Here is a 24,268-nt window from a genome sequence, read left to right as displayed (position 1 = left end):
AAAAACAAAAAAAAACAAAAAAAAAAAACTGTAGCTACTCAGCATATTCAGAAGGTAAGCTACATAATATAGATTCAAAGATTTAGCTGCTAAGGAGAAAAATGAAACACAATGTTTGAATCAGAAATAACATCAACCTAGAAATACTGAAGAGGCATATCTGTGGCTTTCAAGAGAAACTTGGAATGTTTCTCAGTGAGATTCTCACCTGGGTCCAAGCTGGTCAGGACATTCCTTGCGCTTTCGTGTCTCTGCCCTGGATGGGTCAGAGGTGTTTTCTCCCATCCCACTCATCTTGAACACATATCAGCAACTAAAAGGGGAAAGAGTGAAACCTTTCAGATGACAACGTATCTGACCAGTTCACAAACAGCATAAGAACTTTTATTTTAATCAAATATCTGAAAAAAAAAAGATAAACATCTGACAACTTTAATGTATGAGCACAAATAACTTCTAATAAAAGAGCTACATTTTATTTTCACAATAATTAAAAGTGAAGTATTTATAAAAGAAATAAGCCTACCTCTCTGGGCCCATACTCTTTAAATAGGGGGCATATTTTAACACTTCCATGAACTGCAATTTGTTAGCTGTGCATTCCGACAGCCAGCTGGAGTTTCAGGAGCAGCAGCCTTGTACCATGTGAAACTGCAGGTGTTGCAAGGGGCTCCTCCCAGTCTCTGTTTTGGGTTAGCCAATATGACGCCTGTGCTACCATAGTTTACCCAGGACAGTCTTGAAAAGAGGCAGTCCAATCTCTAACCAGGTAGCAGGAATATCGCACAGTCTGACACAAAGTTTCTCAAATAGAAGTCTGTCCTGCTTCCTTGAGTCTCCTGGGTGTCCTCTCCTTCAGCAGTTGTCTCTGCTCCTCCTCCCTCCCACCCCGGAACCGGAACTCCTTCCCACATACTTCCAGGTGATAGCTTCTTAGCTCACAACTTCCTGCACAAACTCTCTTTCCTACTTGATTAGAACTAAAAGTCTTACGATCTATTCATAAACAGGAAGCAAGATCAGAGAGATACAACAGGAGGCAAGGTGCTTGTTTTGCATAAGGTCAGCCCTGGCTCAAATCCCTGAATCATATATGAATCCTTCTCCTCCCACCTGCCAACGATGAGCAGCATCAGGGGTCACTCTGCGCCTGGAATCAGGAATAGGCCCTGAGCCCCATCCCCGTTCCCCCCCTCCCACCTAGGTATACTATAGATCCTAATTGCAGTGGGCAATGACTGATTCTGCTTGCTGGATTTCTTTCAGTATGAAGATAAAAGGATATAAAAGAAGTGGATTAGTATATTCACATTTGTCATCATTAGTGGAACTGAAATATTTAAATAAGCAAAGAGCAAAAGTAATAGAAGTTGAAGAATCAGCTCAAAGGGCTGAATACATGCTTCGCATAAGGGAGACCTGGTTCCATTCCAGCCACCTCATGATTCCCCGAGCACGCCAGGAGAAATACATGAGCCCAGAGGCAGGCCCACACCCCTCACCCCAGTACTGCTGAAGCAAGTCCTTAAACAATTACCCCAGTACTGCTGAAGCAAGTCCTTAAACAATTAGTAAATCGACTAAACAGATTTTTTTAGATCATGATTTTGAGGAAATTAAGGGATTGAGGTGCTTCACAACTGCTAGTCAAAAAGGGGGGGGGCACGCGGTGTATGTTCAAAAAGTTTAAGCCAACGTTTACTAGTTTTCCAAATCTATACCGTTCCCTTTCTACTGTCCACCCAGCCTTCTAAAACTGCCTTCACCCACTTTGTTTTCTGTTGACTTTTCTTCTTTTTCAGATACAAAAATCACAGTAGAAAACAAGTCAATAGAAGGCAAGGAATTAAGGAAGATGGCAGAGAGCAATAGGCTTATCAGAGCATTGACAAGGACAACAGAGCACCCCACCCCGATCACTCTGCCATGCTCACATACCCATCAAGTGTCCAGTTGCTCCCCTGGGTGCACCGAAGATAGTCAGCTACACTGTGGTCACTTCTGAACCAGTATAGGAGTTAAAAATGTTTTAAGGAGTCACATGCACAGAAGATGAAGAAACACTGTATCTGTTTAGGAAGGTTGCATCAACCCACATTCTCCATAGAAGGGAGCAAATCTGCAAGCCAATACAATCCCTCTATTGTCCCCATTGGTTGGAGCACTGTAACCAAGTCCCAAGGTCTTATGCTGCTGACCAAATTGTGGACCGATAAGTGTAATCAGCATTTAGTTTCTATTCACTTCACACATTCTCTGCCAAGAAACTTGCGAATATAATTTAATAATCAAAACAGTCCATGAGATGTAACAGGTCACAGAAGCAATGGCCAGTACCCCAATGCTCCAACACCCAACTGGATGTTAAGAAATCACTTTGAGAGAGGACCCTTTATGCCTTAATTACCTCTCATGTAAAACGAGGAGAATCATTAGCATCTACCACAGTGGGCTTCTGAGAGGATTAGCAAGAGACAGAACTCGAATTTAAGGTTTACGCACACACACTCTTCCTCCTAAATAAAGTGTTCGGGGCAAAGAGTCTCCTCATGAAATAAGTCATTATTCCTTTGAGCACACAAACTCACAGAACAGATGGGAGAAGCAGCGAGATCTGGACTGCATGTGCTTCCATGCTTGGCTCGCTCTCCCTCATCTAAACATCATTTACTCAGAGCAAGCCTGCTCTCTTGCTGGGCTGGGCTCAGTACTGTGAGGAGCATGAGGCTGAAGGCTGCTCTCCAGAGGAGACAAGAAAAAGGGAAGAAAAACTGGGATACAGAGAAAACTCCAGCAAGGAAAAAGAGGTGACCATGACATAACTGGTTCCAGCCTTCCTAATCCATTGCAACCCAGAAAGAGAAACATTTCTCAGGCTGGGGTGGGAAACGGAATAAGCTGGGCCTCTAATAAGGGGGTGTGCTAAGGGTAGGGAGGAATGCATTATAAGAGGTACAAAAGGGCAAAAACCCAAAAACCAGAGCCCTTCACAGACGACACATTACGTTCATTTTCAGTATTTCTCAGAGAAGCGCAGTCCGATGGCTTCACTCAAACACGTGATAAGAGCAGGACTGATCCAATCTGTGCATGCTTTCAAAAAATGACACTGTCACCCTACAAGCAGGTGTCCATAAATCATAAAAATGCCGGGTTTTATTATCAAAATATGCTCCTCCATGGAATAGTTCCATAGGGTGGTATATATGACGAAATGTAGAATTGATGGCTAGTCCCCATCCCCAAAGAACCACCTTGAACATAAAATTGTCCAAATATTACTAGAATCATTAACAGTATTATCAGAAAGATCAGAAAGTTCTTCAACCGCATGATACTAATACGTGACTCTTTTACTGACAGTAGTTTACACTCTGCAGTATACACTCTGGGGATTAATTCAGGCCATTTACCTTTGAGTGTACACACACCTATACAGACCAAAAATTATAACTGTATACAATTATAGAGGCAGGGACTCTGACATTCAGCCAACATAGCATAAGAGCAAAGGAATAAGTCCTGTTTTCTGATCTTGGTGTAAATCCATTGTAGCAGACTATTTCACAAACATATCTACTCAAAGCTGACTCACAAACCACATTGTAACTTTAAAACAACATTAGCATCTATTGAAACTGAGTAAGTTAAATGTCGACTTTCCCCACGATTATGGTGGTACCTTAAATAAATTTCCTAAAATTTAAGAATCAGCTTAATAAATATATTTATTTCATTGTTTTTCTGGGCCACTTTCCTTGACTATGCACACCTAGTACAACTCAAACCTATCCTTAAAGAACCAAAAAGAGAAAGTATAAAGGAAGGAGGCAAAGAGTGAGAACTGTCACTGGCTAAGTCAAGATCACAGATGAGTGGCTGGAGTGACAGCATAGTGGTAGGGCATTTGCCTTGCATGCAGCCAATCCAGGACTGACCCTGTTCAGTTCCCGGCATCTCATATGGTTCCCCAAGCCTGCTAGGAGCGATTCTGAGAGCAAAGCCAGGAGTAAGCCCTGAGCGCCGCTGCTGTCGGGTGATGTACAGATCAGAGATGAACTCCATGATCAGCAGGCTAGTGATGTACATCTGTATCATTGCTCATCAATGGCGGGAAGGGAGGAGAGAAACGTGTTTCAGGTTAGAGAGGGAAGAAGATGGGGAATGTGGGGAGAAGCTGAGACCAGCTCCTGCACATATATGCCTTCTCTTGTTTACTAGATAGCCCAGGTAAAGTCCTGAGAAAGACATGAGAATTTCTGGCTGCTTTTTAGTGACTGAATCAAGTAATAGCAATGAACCTCTTTGATGAGGTGCTCTAAGAGAAATGTGTTGCTCTCATGTTGTTGATTCTAATGTTCTTTCCACCCTATGTTGAGTCTTCACTAACAACAAGTGTCAAGTATTTCACACTAGAACATGTGGCAGGTCTCAGTGAGTTAATTTTTTCCTCTATTCAAGTGACACAATAAAAACCAAAAAGATGCATAGAATGATTAACAAGACAAGTTAGTAGATCTCTGAATTCTTGAGCGAGAGGGGGAAAAATCACTTAAAATAAGCTACATGAACAACACATAAATTGCTATGCGTTTTTGTAGATTCAAAGTGCAAAATCAATTTCTAATAAGAAAGATCAAAGTTGGAAAATTCTGGGGAGCTAAATTGAACGTTTAGAAATCCTGGATTAGAGGTAGGCCTAAGCCAATAGTTTAAGTTTCTGAATTTTTCCAACATTCACATGAAACTGAAAGTCTTGTTTCCCCCTCTCAATTCTGAAACTTTTCAGTGTAAATCATAGATACAGAAGTAAACTCTAGGGTGGTAGCTGATGGTAATTTCAGTAATTGCCAGTGAGCCAGTTTCTACCAGCTGTTGGCTCACTGTGAGAGGGCTGGACTGAAAAAGAAGTTTCAATGTGCCTATCTTATTCTACTACCCAACAGCTGTCTTGCTTTCACTGTTACAGCAATCCTCCCTTCTACCCTTCAACAACAATTGATAAACCGCACAGTGAAGACTTACAGCCACAAGAATTAGTCCGTCTTATTTCTTTTCTGTTTTTCTTTTTTTTCTTTTTCTTTTTTTTTTTTTGGCCACACTCAGTCTGTCTTATTTCTTAAAAGTTAACACTATTCTGGATGGAGTGAACAATGTCAGTTACCTAAGAACAGTAACAGAAAGCAAAATAAAATGTCAAGCCTCAAGACAATTAAAGAATGCAGTCTTTCTGCCTGAAACGAATCAATGTTAACTTGTAAGGTAACAAAGCTGCTGTTCACAATACAGCCTTCATGCCATTAAAGTCAGTTAATCACCCTGAATTCATGTAAATGATAATGTGCATTTTATCTTTTATCCATACTGGCCATCTTCCAAATAAGGCCTGTAAAACTGTCAGATTTATTACATGCTGAACAAATTCAGTTAAAGAATAAAGATAACACTGTTGCTGAAATCCAAACATGATAAAATGATCTAAGAAATATTTGTTAAAAAATTAGGTCCTCTCTGAAATTCCTTACTTTGAGGTGAAATTTATAATGAAATGACATATAAAGAGATATTGAAACAACTCATGTCAACGCCTCCAGTGTGCAGAGGAGCTAGCTACTTGATAAATTATCTAGTTCTTGATACAAGACCAGAAAGGTTGCTGCAGCTTCCAAGGCCTACCAGGTTCTTTCTGAATTCTCCTTAAAAGAGCTACACGATGCTGCTAAATCTTCTGTTGTGAGTCTTCATAAATTCCATAAAAATAAGAAATACTTAAGACATACTAAAAGCGTAAATCTTTCCATAAGCACTATTCCATTTCTATTAAATTATAAAAGGATTATCTTTCAGAATGCTCCTCACTCAGGAGCCCAGCTCAACAGTAAAGATGCATTCTCCACTTCTTTATCACAAATGAAAACATTTGCTGATTATACTTGACACAACTTCTTCTCAAAGTGTACTGTGTTCCATAAGGAATCTCTGACAAAAGCAAGATTTCTGGGTCAGACTCAGATAGGTCTAAAAACACAGTATCTAATGCTTGTCTCTACAAAATGTGCTTTTAGAATGTAGATAGATGCCTGAGAAAGAAAACAGAGTGGCTTAAACCCTGGAAGGCAGTAAGATGATACAGCAGTAAAGACACTAAAGACAGGAAGAGAAGTACTTCTTTGCAAACAATATCAACTGAACAGAACTACCCAGCAAACATTATTCTGGTGACTCTAACTTTCAGGCTATTTAAAGAAGTAGTCAATATAGTAAATGCACAGATCATGGGAGGTTGTATTGTGTTTATCAATAAGCATCATTCATGTAAACACAACATTAAGTAGAACTATGTAGATTTACCAAATGCAGGGAACATTTTCTTTCCAATGGCAAAACAGGTAATGTATTTATTAAACACACTCAGAGAAGATGCTATTCTACTATTTCAAAATTAAAATTTTGCTAGTAAAATGTTTTATAGTGATATCACTCTTTTCAACAGATCAAGAGCTGATCTTTTAACCTTACATAACACTATAGTGCTTCTTGCTTTTATCATGCAGAATTTTCTCTTATTACAATATGAAGGCAGTGGCATATCAATTCATAACAGTGATAGTGATAACAGTTAACTTTCAAAGTTTTATGCAAAGATTTCATGCAAATCTAGAACAAAAGGTATTCTAATTGGGAACAAATTCTCAATTTAGCTTCACTAGTTTTGAGCACCTTACTGTACACTTGATTTTTCTTGTAGCAACTGCAATCAGCCATACACAAACCACTATGATTAGGAAATGAGTTTTCAATTAAGAAGTACTGTCCATAGTCGGAAACATGACTAAAGAAAACATATCCATCTGACATTAAATTTTCTACAACTGTAACCATCCTCCTCCGAGAAAAACGGCTTCAGCACCTACCTTCTCTTATGCTGTCTCTTACTCCAAGGAACAGGAATAAAAGTGCATAAACAAATGTTTAAGCTAAAAATTCTTTCCTTTCCAATATCCTTTGCTCTTAGATTTACTTTTGTATAATGGCCTTAAAGTGGTATATTAGACAGTAACTAGAAGACATATTCCATTTTCTGACTGAAAGCCAATAATACTCATGAATATTTTAGCTGAAAGACACTTCAAGATGCCACTGGGAGGACTGTAATAAACACATTAGGCTGCAAATGGGCGACAGCAGCTCTTTAACACATGCTGTAATAATCAAATAAATGGCTAAATTCATGTTCACTGGTTACACAAATATTTTGCTGCAATATTTCCATCATCTATATCTCTCTTAAGTAAGGGGAGAAACCCCTCTCCAAGTCTTGTCTTCACAAAATTCAGTGCAAAATATGTTAAGTGGTAGAGAGCTGTTCAAAACTATCATCACAAATGGAGAAAATGTCTAGCCTGATATCAGAGGCACAAATAAGATGGTTTCTACTTTCTGAAATCTCATAGGCTAAAGTTCCTCAATATAGCCAGTCACTGGGTTGCTTATATATTCAAGAACGTCAGCCAGTGCTAATAGAGCCAGGAATAGCAAGACTAAGGTTTTTATTAAGGCCTCAGATGAGAAAACATTCAGGAAAGAAGCTGCATTCCTTGCATAATATAAGCATTTTTTCTTCTTCAAACAGGGTGTACTTAGCTCCAATTTAATGTTCAGAAAACCAGTTTTCACTGATGGCTTACTATTCAGAATAGAAGTCTTCAAACTAAGAATAACAATATAGTCTGTGTTTCGCAGCTTTTCCAGATTAAAAATCGATTACTGGTCCTTATTCTGAAACACATTTTTAACTCTGATGAGAATAAAAACAAAACCCTTTTATTTTATAGAATACCAAGCGCTAGAGTTTATACCTACATAAAAGTAATATCATTATTACTCCTGTAAGATGTTCTTAAAATACATGAGAATCCTCCCTTCACTACTTCCTGGGTTTTATGGTTTTGGGCTGACATTTTTTTAAATGGACTTTGAATTAAGCACTTTATATGTATCGTTCTGCTTAAAACTCCACATTTTGAATGTTTTATATGTGTGAACATACACACACATGACATAGACAAAGAAAGAGAGAAAAATCTTACAGATTACTGAGTCTCACTGACCTATTTCCATTCCCTAAATCACATAGATAATGACAGGTGAGGAGCCAAACTCAGTACAATTATAATAACTATTATTTACTGAGTGCTTACTAACTTGGCAGTCATTTTCTCTGCACTTTACATATGGAATTCCTTTTGTTCTTGTAACAACCTGTGATTATCACTGTTTTACAGATAATGAAACTCAGGTACAGAAATGAGAGTAACTTGACCAAGTTCGCAAGTGTTTAAAAGCCAATCCAAACAATTTCGCAATTCTAAACCATTGCCATGGGAACTTTAAGGTGCTTATTCTTTAAAACAAAGGTTCCTAAATTAACTTGGCTTCCTGACTCCCACTTTTTAAGGAGGGAAATCACTCAGCACCCCAGATCCCATATCAATCATCTTTAAGTAAGCAAACAGAAAACATTTCTGTAAGAAATGCACAGAACTTTTTATCCATTCTGTAACTAACACACCATGCACTCTTGCAGACATTGGAAACAAATGGAACCATGAGGAGAAACAGAGAAAGTTATTGTCTTCCTAAAGCTCACAATCTAGAGCAAAAAAAAAAAAAAAAAAAAAAAGCCACTTCTCAGCTATCTGCAATTAGCTCAAGAGAAAATAACTATTATTGTTGTTGAATTATAAATTTCCTGAGATAATACGAGTGAAAGTGTGGTTTCATATCTAACTTTGCTGTGCGTGCATGTATGTGGGGAGGTGCATGGCCACACATCACATGTACCTCGTCCTCAGAACTCTTTATGTACGTATATATGTAAGCATGTGTGTGTGTGTGTGTGTGTGTGTGTGTGTGTGTGTGTGTGTGTGTGTGTGTGTGTGTATGTATCCAAGTGTTTTTCCAGGATTTTATGCAAAGCAGGTGCTCTACGGAGGCACATTTCTGGCCTCAGGTAGAATTTTTTTTAATATAACAAGAATGTTACAATACAGTAAAAACTTTCTTTTTCTATAGAATCCCAGTTAGTACTTGTTAATTAAAAAAGTCAGTCAGCAAGTTCAATTATAGAAAATGATACCCATGAATTTAACTTTAAACATAAAAATATGGATTTGTGTACCAGACTCCATTGGAGTTTCATATTAGCTCTCTTGTTTAAACAATACCTATCATTAAAACACTGTCTACTACTTTCAATTTTGGTTAAGTTTGTGCTAGACACCACAGAGACAGGCACACATCAACAAGAACAAACCACCAATGTTGGCCTGGATGTGGGGAGAAAGAGACTCATTCACTTCTGGTGGGAATGTAGACTGCCCAACTTTTTGGGAAAACAATATGGATATTCCTCAAAATACTAGAAATCGAGCTTCCATATGATCCAGCAAGACTACTCCTAGGACTATACCCTAGGAACACAATGCAGAAAAGCCCTCTGCATTCCTATGTTTATCATGGCACTATTTACAACAGCCAGAATCTAAAAACAATTCAAGTGCCAGACAACAGATGAGTGGCTAAAGAAACTGGTACATCTATACAATGGAATAATATGTAGCTGTTAGGAAAAATGAAGTCATGAAATTTGCTTATACATGATGAATATGGAGATTATTATACTGAGTGACACAGAGGGAGAAGGATAGACATAGAATAATTGCATTTATTTGTAGGATATGTATATAAAAAGAAGACAGCATGATAATAATATCCAGAGACAATAGAGATGAGAACCAGGAGGACAAGTTGATAGGAAGCTGACCACAAATAGTAGAGCAGTGCAGATAGCGTATATGGTTCCACTATGACAATGATAGTTGGAACTGATCATGCTGAACAAAAACTGGGTGCTGAAAGGAGATAAAGTGATATTCATGGTATCCTTTCATTAACAATAGTGCAAACCAGTGTCAAAAAAGGGGGGGGAGACAAAATGAAAGAGAGAAAGGGGGGGAGAGAGATTGAAAGTGAGTAAGTGAGAGAAGGGGGAAAGAGGGAAAAAGAGAGAAATAGAGAAAAAGGTATTTGTCCCAGAGGCAGGAGAGAGAGAGAGAGAGAGAGAGAGATGAGAGAGAGAGAGGAGAGATGGAGAGAGAGAGAGAGAGAGAGAGAGAGAGAGAGAGAGAATATGTGTGTAACAGGGGACATTGGTGATAGGAAATGTGCACTGGTAAGGTTGGTGTACACTGTATGACTGAAACTCAGTCATAAACAATATTGTAATTATGGTGTTTAAATAAAGCAATAAAAAATAAAATAATGCTAGAACTTGTGTAGATACTAAGATTTCCTGTAGTGCTTATAGATACATAGCTTAATATTTTTCCAATTCTTTTATAGATATGCTGCAAAATATTGATTTGGCAGCAATTTTAACATTTCATTTTTTTTTTTTTTTTTTTTTTTTTTGTTTTTGAGTCAAACTCAGCAGCGTTCAGGGGTTACTCCTGGCTCTATGCTCAGAAATCGCTCTGGCAGGCTCAGGGGACCATATGGGATTTGAACCACCGACCTTCTACATGCAAGGCAAATGCCTTGCCTTCATGCTATCTCTCCGGTCCCAATTTTTTTACATTTCTAATATTCTACAAATCATAAAATATTTCTTCTTCGTTTTTATAAAAATAAATGACTCTTTTCAAACTCACTTGATCCATTCATCACAAAATATTCACAATTACAATATTACATCAAAAGTGCAATCAGCATAAGCACTACTCTTGGTCTGCACGCACTATCACTGCAGTTCTAATTCGTACTTACTACTCATTAATTTTACTATGGGACCTACTGATTCTATGCCAAGTATGATTTTAGATACTAGAGGACAAAAAGAAAAGTATCTTTTAGAAAGGAAAGGGCTAGAGGAAAAGAGTAGAATAAATATATTTACTTGATTAGCTTAGTTATTAGAGTTATAAAGAAAAAATGCCATAGATTTAGAAAAAGGCCATAGATATAATGTAGATGGGTTAAAGTATGTGGATGGGTGAAAGTTAAACTCCTTTAAAGTATAATGGGGTTCAAGGGAATAATTTCACACAGGCAATCAGGAAAGTTTTCTTGATAGTGATATATCTGAGCAGAAGCCTTAAAACAGAACTGTAACATTTTTTCATTTTTGGGCCACATACAGCAGTGCTCAGGGCTTACTCCTGGTTCTGTGCTCAGAGATCACTCCTGGTGAGGCTTGGAGGACTATCTGGGGAGCAAGAGAATGAACCCAGAATGGCTGCCTACAAGGTACGCTCTCCACCCCACTGTAGGATCTCCCCAGCCCAGAACTCCAAAATTTGTAATTGGGAAGTCTTTATTAGAAATCATTAAGCAAATTTATGAGAAGCTGCAGAGCGAAATGGGCTAAAAGCAAATTCTTTCTTGTCAAGTCTGTTTGTAATCTGTGACTATCATATATTAGTTAATTAACCTCTTTAGACCAAAGTTAGTTCATTTCTAAGTTACCGAAACAATAATACCTTCATAAGTTTGCTGAGTCTGAAATGCAAAAGGCACAAAATAATGACCAGCACCTAAAACGGGTTTATTTAATAAGTGCAAGCCATTGCTAGCTGAATTTAGTATTCTGTGGAAATTATGAAATAATCTAAACTGATGATGAATGATGTTGGAGAATAAATTGGAGGAAAAAGCAACTCAGGAGAAAATTCACCAAAATATTAGCAGTTAAACTGTTCTGATAGGCACAGCTTGCCAATAGTTTAAATATGTATTTTGGAAGAATATTGCAAAAAGGGAGGTGCTTAAATGACACAAAACCTGCCTCAAATGAATCAAATAAAAAATTATACTCTATTTTACCAGAGAAGATTAGCAAGGAAATTTAAAGTATCAGTTATTCCTTACTAAGTCAAGGATATTCCATAACAATTTCTAAATGAAATGTTAGAAATGTTAGAAACAATTTAGTTTGTTTTGGTTTCTTGAGGGGTGGTACAGATGGGATGCTCAGAGGCTATTCTTGGCTCTACACTTCTGTACTCAATCACTCCTGGTGATGCTAGAGGAGAGGACCATATGAGATACCAGGGATCAAACCTGGATCAGTTGCTTTTATAGCAAGCATCCTACCTGCTGTCTAATATATCCTCCATGCTCCCCCCAAAACAATTTATATTTCTATTAATGAATCCTAAATCCTTTATATAAGCCTTTCTCTGTGCAAGGAGGGAGGTAAACAATTTAAAGTGTTTATTTAAGGAAAAGGGAAAGTGGCAAAGACATTTCAACAAGTGCAGGGAGTGGGGCCCAAAAGGGATATTGTGAAGTTCTTAGGCGTTTTGTGGAATTATTACTAAAATTCTCCTGCACTATATAGGAACTTTTTCATGTTTTCTCTCCTACTAATGTGACCCTTTTTTTTTTTTTCACCAAAATTAAAAAAATTAATTTTAGTTTAGGTAACATGGTTGCAATGTCATTCTGATTTTGATATATAGTGGTATTTACATTTTCACCAACACCAAATTGCCCAAGATCCTTTTCACTGTCCTTTGTCACTTCTAGTCTGCCTCGTTTCCTCCCTCTACCCCCACTGCTTGGTAATCGCAGATATATTTTTCTTTTATTGAATCGTATAGTCTTCGTATATTTTTAAAATAAATTCCTTAATTAAATTACCATGAGATATATACTTACAAAGTTGTTGCGTTTCAGTCACACTATGTCCAACATACATTCCTTCATCAGTGTACAGTTTCCACCATAAATGTCCCCGTTTCCTTCCCACCCTTCTTCATGCCTTCTCCTTTGCTTGCTTCTAATGGCAAGGCCCCCTCTTTCTTCTCTTCCTTCCCCTTCTGCCCCGCTTTTTATCCTTTTAGACACTGTGGTTTGCCATGTTGTTACTGAAGGGGTATCATGCATATCACTGTAAAACTCCTTTCAACACCCACTTCAGAACGATCATTTACAACTATGCCTTTTACAGCAGGAAAAATACCAGAATTGCAAAGGTATTCCAGAAAGGCGAACTAAATGTGCTCTCAGAAGGCATTCCCTTTCTAGACAGATCAAAGACCTCACTAAGAAAAATGGAGAGTTGCTTTGTGCTTGGTCCTTGCAGCCCACACAGGGCACACAAAGCTGGAAGGATTCCTGTTTCTCCAGTACTGTAGGTACTGTAGGTACTCACTCCAAACCAGCCAAGGCCCAATCTGCAGTCTGGCCACTCACTCAAGCCAGTCTAGTTTTCTGCCCTTTCTCTTTCACAATCATTTAAGCCCCAACTTTGTGCAGTCAAACAGGAAAACAAAGAAGGCAAAAAAGGTTTAACCATGACCCAGGAACAAAAAAAAAGGGCCTAAATTAAATGCTTAAAACAACAACAAAACAACAACAACAATAACAACAGAAGACAGGCTAGAATCCCATTTAGCAGTTTAATCTTCCCTCCTAGCGTATAACCTGTATGAAGTTGGTTATTGTTTTTTTCTGAAGTTTTTTTCTTGGGGGGGGGTTGGAGGGATATAAGAGGCAGTTTGGCTCATACCTGCCAGTGCTCGAACCTTACTACTGGCTCTGAGCTTGGGGATCACTCTTGGTGGGTTCAGGAGATCAAATGGGGTGTTGGAGATCAACCCCTGGCCAGTTGTTTACAAGGCAAGCACTCTACCGGCTGTATTCTCTCTCTTGACCCTGAAGTTTCCTTTTTGTTTGTGTTCTTCCTCAGTTTTTTAGTCTTCTGAAAATGAGCATGCAGGAAAATAATTGTTTTGATGAATAGACCTCAGAAGTTTTTCCTCATCATACAAATGCTTAAAACTTTCTTTTAGCTAATCATTACAATAAATACAAACAATGTTTGTTATGAGGCAATGATTTCTATTGAAGATAGAAAAGGGCAGGTCAGAAACAACACTTTCTTTCTACCCCAAAACCCTAATAGAAAAATAAGCCAAATTAAGTATTTTATTTGCAAATAACACATACTTAGAATGTGATACATAATACACTGAGAATCACTATAATTCAGAAAGTTATTTATAGGCCAAAGTGATAAATACAGTGGGTAAGGGGCTTGCTTTGCAAGCAACTGATAGGATTTTATTCTCTGGCACCACCTACGGCTTCCCACGCAGCTCATCTCCAGGAATGATCCCTGAGCACAAAGCCAGGAGTAAGTCCTGTGCACCTCAGATGTGCTCTAGAAACCAAACCAAACAGAAAGGTTTTTTTTTTTGGTGGGGTGGGGAATCAAGAATTCATTATTTAAAAAAGAATGTAAAAATTACATTGGCAACTGAAAAGAAGACAAACACTTGAACCATTTTCTCTCCAATGTTAAGTTTGGGTGTTCATCAACTCATCAATATTGTACTTGATGAGAAAGTTGTATTTCAGTTTAAATATTAAACTTGAGACAAAGAGCTTTCAAGAAAAGTGCTATTATACTGATACTGTGATCATACAAGGGAGCCCAGTATCTGTCCTTGGTGTAAAAGGACACAGAGCTGTCCTGAAGAGCTGCAAAAGATACTTTCCTCCTCCTCCTTTCTAGCTCCAGAGAAAGACCTGCATTTTACAAAATTGAAAACAAAACTGTCCTTAACAATAAGCACTTTAATTTTTTTGAGTGTGCTTTTATTTATTTTTATTTTAAATGATTTATTTATTTAAGCACAACGGTCAGAAACATGTTCCTAACTGAGTTTAAGCCATAAAATGCACACACCCCTTCACCAGTGCAGCTTTCCCATCACCTTTGTTGCCCCCCATTTCCTCATTCCGCCACCTGTCTTCAAGACAGGCAACAATAAACACTTTAAATTACCCGACAGATAGTATATACAAAAGTAAACACAAATGGTCTAAAGTTGTTAAAAATAATGGTAGAAGAGAGTGATAGCAAACAGTGTGTAGGGCATTTACTGACCCGGATTCAATCCCCAGCAACCCATATGATCCCCCAAGCCTGCCAGGAGTGATTTCTGAGTGTAGAGACAGGAGTCACCCCTGATGATCACTGGGTGTGACCCAAAAGGCAATAACAACACCACCACCACCACCACCAATAATAATAATAGGAACTGGAAAAGTTTCCCTGAGCAGTGAGAGGAAAAAACAAATTCCTGACCTCAAGACTGGAAGGAGCTTTGAGAGCTTCAATCTCTACTCTAAAATTTTAAAACCATTTTAATTTTAAGAGATCTTACAAAGGAGATGGAGTGATAGAATAGGTAGGGTGCTTGTCTTGCAGACAACCAACCTGGGTTAGATCCCTGGCATCCCATATGGTCCCACAAACCCACCAGGAGTAATTCCTGACAGCAGAGCCAGGAGTAACTGAGAACTACTGGGTGTGTTCCAAAAACAAGCAAACAAATGTGTTTAAAAAAAAAAGGAGGGGGCCAAAGAGATCGCATGGAGGTAAGGTGGTTGGTTGCCTTGCATGCAGAAGGTCATTGGTTCGAATCCCGGCATCCCAATTGGTCCCTGGAGCCTGCCAGGAGTGAGCGCTGCCAGGTGTGACTCAAAAAACAACAACAACAAAAGATATTTAACAGACTAAAAAAATTGTTGTGTAAAACCCATTTCAATGGTTGAAGACTTGTAATGTATATAATAAAAATGCAAAAATATTTAAATAATGAATCCCACCTCAGAGACAATGAGAGACAACTATCTTCTTCTGGTATAAAAAAGGGGGATAAGAATTCATTTTGTTGAAACTCATACCCTGGTTTCAGTTAGGCTAGAAAAATGATGAGAAACCTAGGCTAAGTCTAAGAGGCACCGTAATACATCTGTATGTATTCAGAGCACAGACATTTATTTCCCTTACTTTGGCGTTTTCTTTTAAGTCAATGTTTTAAAACCTAGAGCAATGATTATTACTAGGGCAAAATACCTTCCTCCCTCCCTCCCTCCCTCCCTCCCTCCCTCCCTCCCTCCCTCCCTCCCTCCCTCCCTCCCTCCCTCCCTCCTCCCTCTTTCTTTCTTTCTTTCTTTCTTTTCTTCTTTCTTTCTTCTTTCTTTCTTCTTTCTTTCTTTCTTTCTTTCTTTCTTTCTTTTCTTTCTTTCTTTCTTTCTTTCTTTCTTTCTTTCTTTCTTTCTTTCGATGTTGAACTGTACTGTTAATTGCTGAGTAGTTGCTAAAGTTAAATTACTGTGCTCTATGGACATGACAATACAATCAGCAAAGAAGAAACAAAATTTCACCTCAGGAACAGAAAAGGTTTAGGAAGAAGAAACAAGTATGGGAACAACTAACCTTGTAAATAGTAAATATGAAAAAAGCAAACGTACTAATGAGGAAAAAGTGAAAAAGTTTACTTGTTGTAGGGTTCTTCAGCAAAGGTCTCAAGAATACTTGGGTAGGGCATTAAAACAAAATTTATAAAAATATAATTGTTGGGCCTGGAGAGATAGCACAGCGGTGTTTGCCTTGCAAGCAGCTGATCCAGGACCAAAGGTGGTTGGTTTGAATCCCAGTGTCCCATATGGTCCCCCGTGCCTGCCAGGAGCTATTTCTGAGCAGATAGCCAGGAGTCACCCCTGAGCACCGCCGGGTGTGGCCCAAAAACCAAATATATATATAATTGTTATAAAATTATAACAAAATTTGTAAAATATGAATGGGTGCTCTTCTTCAAGGTGCAGGGGAAGCTGGGATGGTGGAGGGGATATTTTAAAATACCTGCAGTACACCCCAATGAAGCAGTGAATAAGAGCAAAGTTTAGGTTCATCTGCAGCATCAATATATATGTGGCCAGAAGTGGAATCTATGAAGCCTTTCTTCTTCACCCAACCTCTACTACTCTACCTAATGCTAACCTAAATCTGCAGGTCAAGAGAATCATGTTGTCAAAAGGTCATCCAGGAGCAATTATTAATGAACTTTGGCTCTGAATGCACTGGGTAAGGACTCTAGACATTGGCTAAGTGCCATTGCCCTAACCTGGATAAAGAACCCTCCTTGCCCCGCTCGAGATTGGCTAATTTGACTCAACTGAAAGTAATTCTCTTCTTGTCCAAGGAAAGAGAAAAGAAGAGATAAGTGTATATTGCACACTTATGCATTCAATCTTTCGTACCTCCTAGAATTAGACTATAGAAAACCTGAAGTGCTACAATGAGCAGTAGCTAATAATTTAATAAATGATGAGAATAATAAAGAAGCTGTGAAGCAGAGGTAATAAAAATCAGTTTATGATACAAAAATTAGTATGGTAGTTGGATAAATGACACTTCCCAAAGTACAGGGAAGAGAGGGGGAAGAATTGCTAAAGACCTTGTAAAAGGCCACATATTGTATGTTACATTTATAAGAAATATCCAGAATAAGCAACTTCATAGAAACAGAAAGCAAGTTAGTAACAGCCAAGGGCTAGGGAAAGGAAGTAGGGAGTGACTGCTAATAAATAGAGGGTTTCCTTTTAGGCTGAAGGAATGTTCTGAAACTAGATATAGGTCTGAGCAAAGCAACTTGTGAATAAATTGAAACTCCCAAATTCTACACTGCTAAAGTATAAAAAGGTTAAGTTTGTGTTATGTAACTTGCATCTCAATAAAAGTTATTAGAAACAAAAATCAGAAAACAACAGATCTCATACACTATTAAGCCTACTGTTGATAACTGAGCAAAAATGGTGGAATAGATAAACCAATCGTTGTAAGTATTTAAAAAACATGCTAAAAATTACCATGAACATTGCTATGATAATTATTAGGTTTCCCTAACTACGATTCATCTCAAATGAACTTCCTTGTTATCTTGATAAAAAAATTAGAGTACGATTTTTTTTTAAGTTTTATTTTTTGCTTAGAAAAAGTAATAGAGGAGCCATAGGACTGCAGCATATGCCATGTATAAGGGAAGCCCATGATTGTCCCCCCTCAAATTCCATAGACCAAAGTATCTCCTGAACACTGTGGGGTATGTCCCGAATAAACAAAGGTACATACAAAATGTATGAAATACAAAATGCTAACCATTTTTAAAGTATGTATTCCGACCACTTAGAAAGTCACTAACATAAAAATCTCCTGTTTAGTAGTTTGAAAATATTACCCGCATATGCAGTTAAACATCAATTATGAAATTTCAGATTCTTCTTTTTCTTAATGCTATTCACTACAATTTTTCTATGGCATTAAATGTCTGTGTATATCATTTTACTGAATTCCCTCATATGAAGACTTCATCGTATAGTTAAGTATTCTCTATAATCATTTAGATTGCTCCTAATTTGGACTACTATAAATAACAGTCATGGATATCTTTTTAAATAAATGTTGACCCACATCTGATTATTGCCAATGATCGATAATTTCAGTAGAACAGTCTTGGGCAAATACTTAATAACATCAATGGATGTGACCATATTAAAGTCTATTTATATATGCCTTCAATATATTTATTCAAGTTGTTTTTGAACAGGTAGCATTATTAAGAGGCCAAGAGACAGTACAAAGATTAAGGTTCTCGTTTTACATGCAGATGACCCTGGTTCAATCCCTGGCACTGATATAAAATCATCTAAGCACTACCAAAAGAGATTCCTGAGCACAGAGTTAGGAGTAATCCCTAATCATCTTAGGGTGTGGCCCCAATCTCCACTTTCCCCACAAAAGAGACCATTAATTTCCAACCACCTCAGCAGACTATATAAGATCCTATCTCACTATATATCACAAATGCTGGGTATTATAACTTTGAAAAATACTAATTTAAAGATTATGGCATGATATTATTTTATAATTTAAACTAGTTACAACTGGGCATCTACAAAATTCTTAAAAGCTCTTTATTTTAATTTTGACTGAAGAATAATACAGTGTCAGAGATATATCACAGTTACAGTATGTCTAACTTAGCTAGGCAACTGATATAAGAGCACTGTAAAAGGGCTAGAGAGAGGAGTACACGCTTTCCATATGGGAGGCCTAAGTTTAAATCCTGACACTGTCAGTCTCCTGAGCATTACCTACAGCATGGCCCAACCACTGAGGTGGACAGCTACCCCTGGGCATCACTGGGTATAGCTCAAAATAGAAAACAAGCAAAAAAAAACCAAACAACTATTGTAGAGATGAAAACAAAATAATAGTCTCACTAATGGCTCCCAAATTTGCAATTTGAACTTAATGAACTACCCCAAGATTTTAAAAATGTGTGTGTGCATGTGTGTTTGTGTGTGTCCACCTAAAACCAAGGAAATCAGACGTTGATTAGCTGGTCTGTCCAACTGAAAAGAAAGAACAACTTACAACAACTAGGCTGGACATGATGTTATAATGGAAAATTAAGTAGTGATGGGAAAACAATTTTAATTTTTTAAAATAAATTATTTAAATCACTGTGAGACAGAAAGTTACAAAGCTGTTCATGAATAAATTTCAGTCATACAAAACCCAACACTTTTCATCACTGTACATTTCCCATTACCGATGACCCTGGTTTTTCTCCTGCCCTCTCCCCTGGTCTCCCCACTGTCTGTCTCTATGGCAAATCTATATCTCTCTCTCTTTACTCTCCTCCCTCCCTCCCTCCCCCCTTTCTCCCCTTCTTTCCCCCTCCTCCCCCCTCCTCTATCCCCATGGCTTTTCTTTATACAAATAATGAAAGAGAGGAAAGATACATTAAATAAACAATCTTATTCACAATTGTGCCTCAGAAAAATCAAGTACCTTGGAGCCAACTTAACTAAGGAGATGAAGGACCTATACAAAGAAAAGTCAAACACTACTTCAAGAAATAAAAGAGGACACAAGGATATATAGACATACCTTGCTCATGATTGAAATAATTAACATAATTAAAATGGCAATACTTCCCAAAGCATTGTACAGATTTAATGCAATCCCTATAAGAATACCCAGGAAATTTTTCAAAGAAGTGAATCACACACTCTTGAAATTCATTTGAATAATAAATTCCACAAATAGCTAAAGCAATCTTGATAAAAAGAAGGTGGGAAGCATCACTTTCTCCAACTTTAAATTGTTCTACAAAGCAGTAGTCATTAAAACAGCATGGTACTTAAATAAAGTCAGACTCTCAGATCACTGGAATAGACTTAAATAATCTGAGATTGAACCCCTATATATGATCAATTAATCTTTGATAAAGGGCAAGAAATACAATGTGGAGCAAGTGGTGTTGGGAAAACTGACCAATTACATGCAAAAATGTGAACTCATACATCACTTTAACACTATGCATGAAGGACAAATCAAAATGAATAAAGACCTTGAAGTCAGACCTGAAACCATAAGGTACATAGAGGAAAACATAGGCAGAATACTCCATGACAATGAATCTAAAGATATCTTCAAAGATAAAATACCACTGTATTTTATTTCTTTTCTTTTTTTTATTATTTATTTATTGTATATTCCCACTCTTGGTGGGAATATAGACTGGCCCAACCTTTTGGGAAAATAATATGGATATTCCTCAAGACTAGCAATTGAGCTTCCATATGATTCAGCAAGACTACTCCAAGAGCTATACCCCATGAACACAATGCAGAAAAGCCCTCTGTATTCCTATGTTTTTGTCCAGAAGTAGCAGACTTGCTATCTTATAAAGTTCATTCTTGGTAGCTGTCTTCATTGTATTAAGAACACTTGTTCCTTGCCCCTTGAGCCCACTTGATTTCCTTCCCTCCCTAACCCTTCCCAGTTCATATATATATATACTCTCTAACAAACTGGTTCCACAAAATTTAATCCCAAAATGTTTCCATTCCTGTTAGAGAATGAGCAGCAACAGGGATAATCATACAAGTAAGGAGCAGAATGGCTCCAGACATTTCCAAGATCCAAAACTTACTTTAGTTCACAACACTGGCTGTCGACCATTTTCACTTGTTCTTGTGTCAGCTCTTTTTTCAGTTGATTCCATTTCCAAATTTTAGTAGTTAAACAAATGATCACAGAACTTCTTTTAACTCAATTTCCCTTCCTCCTATTCCTATCTCAGAGGATGAATGATCAATTCTCTGTAAAAAACATTTCCAATGTTATTCCCTTTCCCCTCACCAAATTCACTTGTTTTTGGCAAGTTCTCAGCCTCTGTCTCTCTAAACTAGGAGCATATGCAGGTTCTTTTCTATCCTGAAATAAATAAAAGTGCCCCTCCCTTGATTAGCGGAACCCCTGTCCAGCTAATATCTATCTTTTATTTCCCATTCAGAGTGGTCCATCAATTAACTACATGCATCTTACCTCAAAACACTCAGGAAGCTAAAGAACTTAGCATTCAGATAGGTAAATTTTAATTTTAGAAAGAAAATACATGGCATGTACCATATTTCATAACATCCCACAGGGGCCTGTGGAAGCACTGTGTAATCAAATACAGTATTATTTCTGTGAAATGTATGAATAGTCACACTAAGTGGGACAAATAAAGATTATAAATCATCTCACATCCATTCAGGTCAGGTTTTATAACTAAATGAGTGATGAAAACCTTTTCTTTTTCTGAGATTGTTGAATTCTAAGATTCAAATAAGGGGATATGGGCCAGTAATGACTTCTTGATCCTTTCCATTCACTCCATGATCCAGAACAACTCCAGTTCTTCCTTACCCCACTGAATTTGCCCTCTCTAGTCTTTCATGACATCAAAGTGACAAATGTACACAAGTTTTGGTACACCATATGTTATGTCACCAAGCCTATGTGGTTTGTTTGTCGCTTATAACTGCCAATGGTTCCTCTTTGAATCTTTCTGTTCCAAGGATTTCATGGTACAGCATTCTATACTGTAGCTTCTAAACTCCTCTTAAATTACTTAATTATTCTTTCTGAATCTCTTTTACACAATTTATTTTAAAGTTACCCAGACATCCACCATAGCCCAATCCTCTAATCAGTCATTTTCTTTAAAAAATTTATTTTGGGGGCCAGAGCGGTGGTGCAAGTGGTAGGGTGTTTGTCTCCATGCACTGACCTAGGACAGACCACAGTTTGATCCCTCGGTGTCTCATATAGTCCCCCAAGCCAGAAGCAACTTCTGAGCACATTGCCAGGAGTAACCCCTAAGTTTCACCGGTGTAGCCCCCATAAAACAAGACAAAACAAACAAAATTATTTTGAAGGCTGGAGAGATAGTAGAGAGGTTAAAGACCTTTCTCTGCATGCAGCCAACCTGGGCCCAATATCTGGCACCACATCTGAGTCAGTCTCCTGATAATTGCCAGGAGTGACCCCTAAGCACAGAGCTAGGAGTAAGCCCTGAGCACCAGCAGGTATAACCCCCTCCTCCCCCAAAAAAACCCTGTATTATGGCATAGTTCACAAGTCATAAAATTAACTTTTTGAAACACACATTTTCATCATTTTAGTGAAATCAAAGAGTTGTGCAACCAATACCATATTTAATTATGTAAAATTTCATCATCAGAAAAGATATCCATAAGCAATTACATTGCATGTATTCCTCTTTCCATGTGCTGGCAAGCACTACCACCTCATTTTCTATGTCCTTACCTAATCTGAACATTCCATATAATGGGCTTTATCTCTGTACCATCTTTCCAGCCCACATTTTATATAAATGAAACCATACATTGTTGTGATCTTTTGTTTCTCACATATTTCAGTCAGTATAATGATTTTATGACTCAACAGTATTCAAGCATATACCAGCACTTCATGCTTATTTAGGACCAAATATCCCAATGTAAAAGAACACCGCATTTTGTTTATTAACTTATCAGTATGGAAATTTGGTGTTATTTCTACTTCTTGACTATTAGAACTAACACTGCAAAGGAGCCCAGTGTACAAATTTCATAGACTGTTTTTGGTTCTCTCAGATAAGCTTCACAAGGAGACTGGGGAGTCATATGGTAACTCTATGTTTAACTTTTTTGAAGAACTGACAAGCTGCTTTCCAAAGCAGACACATCATTATTTTCTACCAGAAATGTAACATGGTTTCATTTTCTCCAAAAACTTATTAATATTAGTTAATATTCCCCTTTAAATTAAAATGAGAATTTAAAATATTTTCCAAATGCTTTCATGTTAAAAAATTAAGTATAGTCATCCCATATGGCATAAAATGGTGTCGATTGATTTGATCTGCATTTCCCTAATAACCAATGATGTTGAGTATATTCTCATATGCTTATGTGGCCAATGCCTATCATCTCTGGAGAAAGGTCTAGTCAATACTTTATCTACTTTAAAATTAGGTTCTGCAGTGATTTTTATCATTATACTGGATTACGAACGACATCAATTATCTGACACAAACACCCCAAAAGTAAAACCATACCTATATAAAAATAAGGCACATAATCCTCCTAAGAAAATCAGCAACACACTAAGATAATTTGTGGGACTGTAAGATTAAGTACCATTTTCCTATACCATAGATTCTCATTAATGGTTGCTTATTTAAAATTCATCAGGGAATGGGGCCAGAGCAATAGCATATCGGGTAGGGTGTTTGCCTTGCAATTAGCCAACCTGGGTTCGATTCCCTGGCATCCCACATGTTCTTCCAGCCTGCCAGGAGCTATTTTTGAGTTCAGAGCCAGAGCACCCCTGGGTGCTGCTCCTTAAAAGTTATCTTTTCCAATCTACCTTTCTCAAAGCTTCCACCTAAAAATCTATCTGGGTGTTAACTCGCAAAATTGAACACATTCATCCATTCCTTCTTCTGACCCTGAAATTGCCAAACCTGAAATAGGACACATATATGTTGAGTATCATCTCTCAGTTTCTATAGTTCAAAAGTGTCTATAATGTGACTTTAATTTTTAAATATTCACGGGGCCAGAGAGATGGCTCAAGCGGCACTAGTCTAGGACGGATCGCAGTTCGATCACCCAGCGTCCCATATGATTAGGACGGATTGCAGTTCGATCCCCAGAGTCCCATCTGATCTCTCAAACCAGGAGTGATTTCTGAACACACAGCCAGAAGTAATCCCTGAGCGTCACTGGGTGTGGCCCCCCCAAAAAAGGGAGGGTGCCAGAGAGATAGCATGGAAGTAAGGAGTTTGCCTTGCATGCAGAAGGATGGTGGTTTGAATCCCGGCATCCCATATGGTCCCCCGAACCTGCCGGGGGCGATTTCTGTGCATAGAGCCAGGAGTCGCCCCTGAGTGAAGCCGGGTGTGACACAAAAAGTAAAAAAAAAAAAAATTCACGTACTCCTTTCTCATCACAATATATACTCATTATTGCTTCTTGTTTCTATTGTCATCATTTCTCACCTGAA

At 37.9% G+C, this 24,268-nt stretch overlaps 1 protein-coding gene across 1 annotated transcript in view; it reads right to left on the bottom strand.

Annotated features, from left to right (window-relative positions):
• The window catches only part of NCOA2 (nuclear receptor coactivator 2), a 222,104-nt gene that overhangs the window by 130,464 nt on the left and 67,372 nt on the right, over positions 1-24,268 (bottom strand). The window contains exon 2 of the mRNA XM_049781798.1: positions 209-313. Coding sequence (XP_049637755.1) covers positions 209-294 — 86 coding nt within the window. The 5' untranslated portion in view covers positions 295-313. The remainder of the gene's footprint in view (positions 1-208; positions 314-24,268) is intronic.

Source organism: Suncus etruscus, chromosome 10, assembly GCF_024139225.1.
Source record: "Suncus etruscus isolate mSunEtr1 chromosome 10, mSunEtr1.pri.cur, whole genome shotgun sequence".
NCBI lineage: Eukaryota > Metazoa > Chordata > Mammalia > Eulipotyphla > Soricidae > Suncus > Suncus etruscus.
The sequence above is the reverse complement of the archived record's forward strand: the minus strand, read 5'-3'. Positions and strand labels throughout refer to the sequence as shown.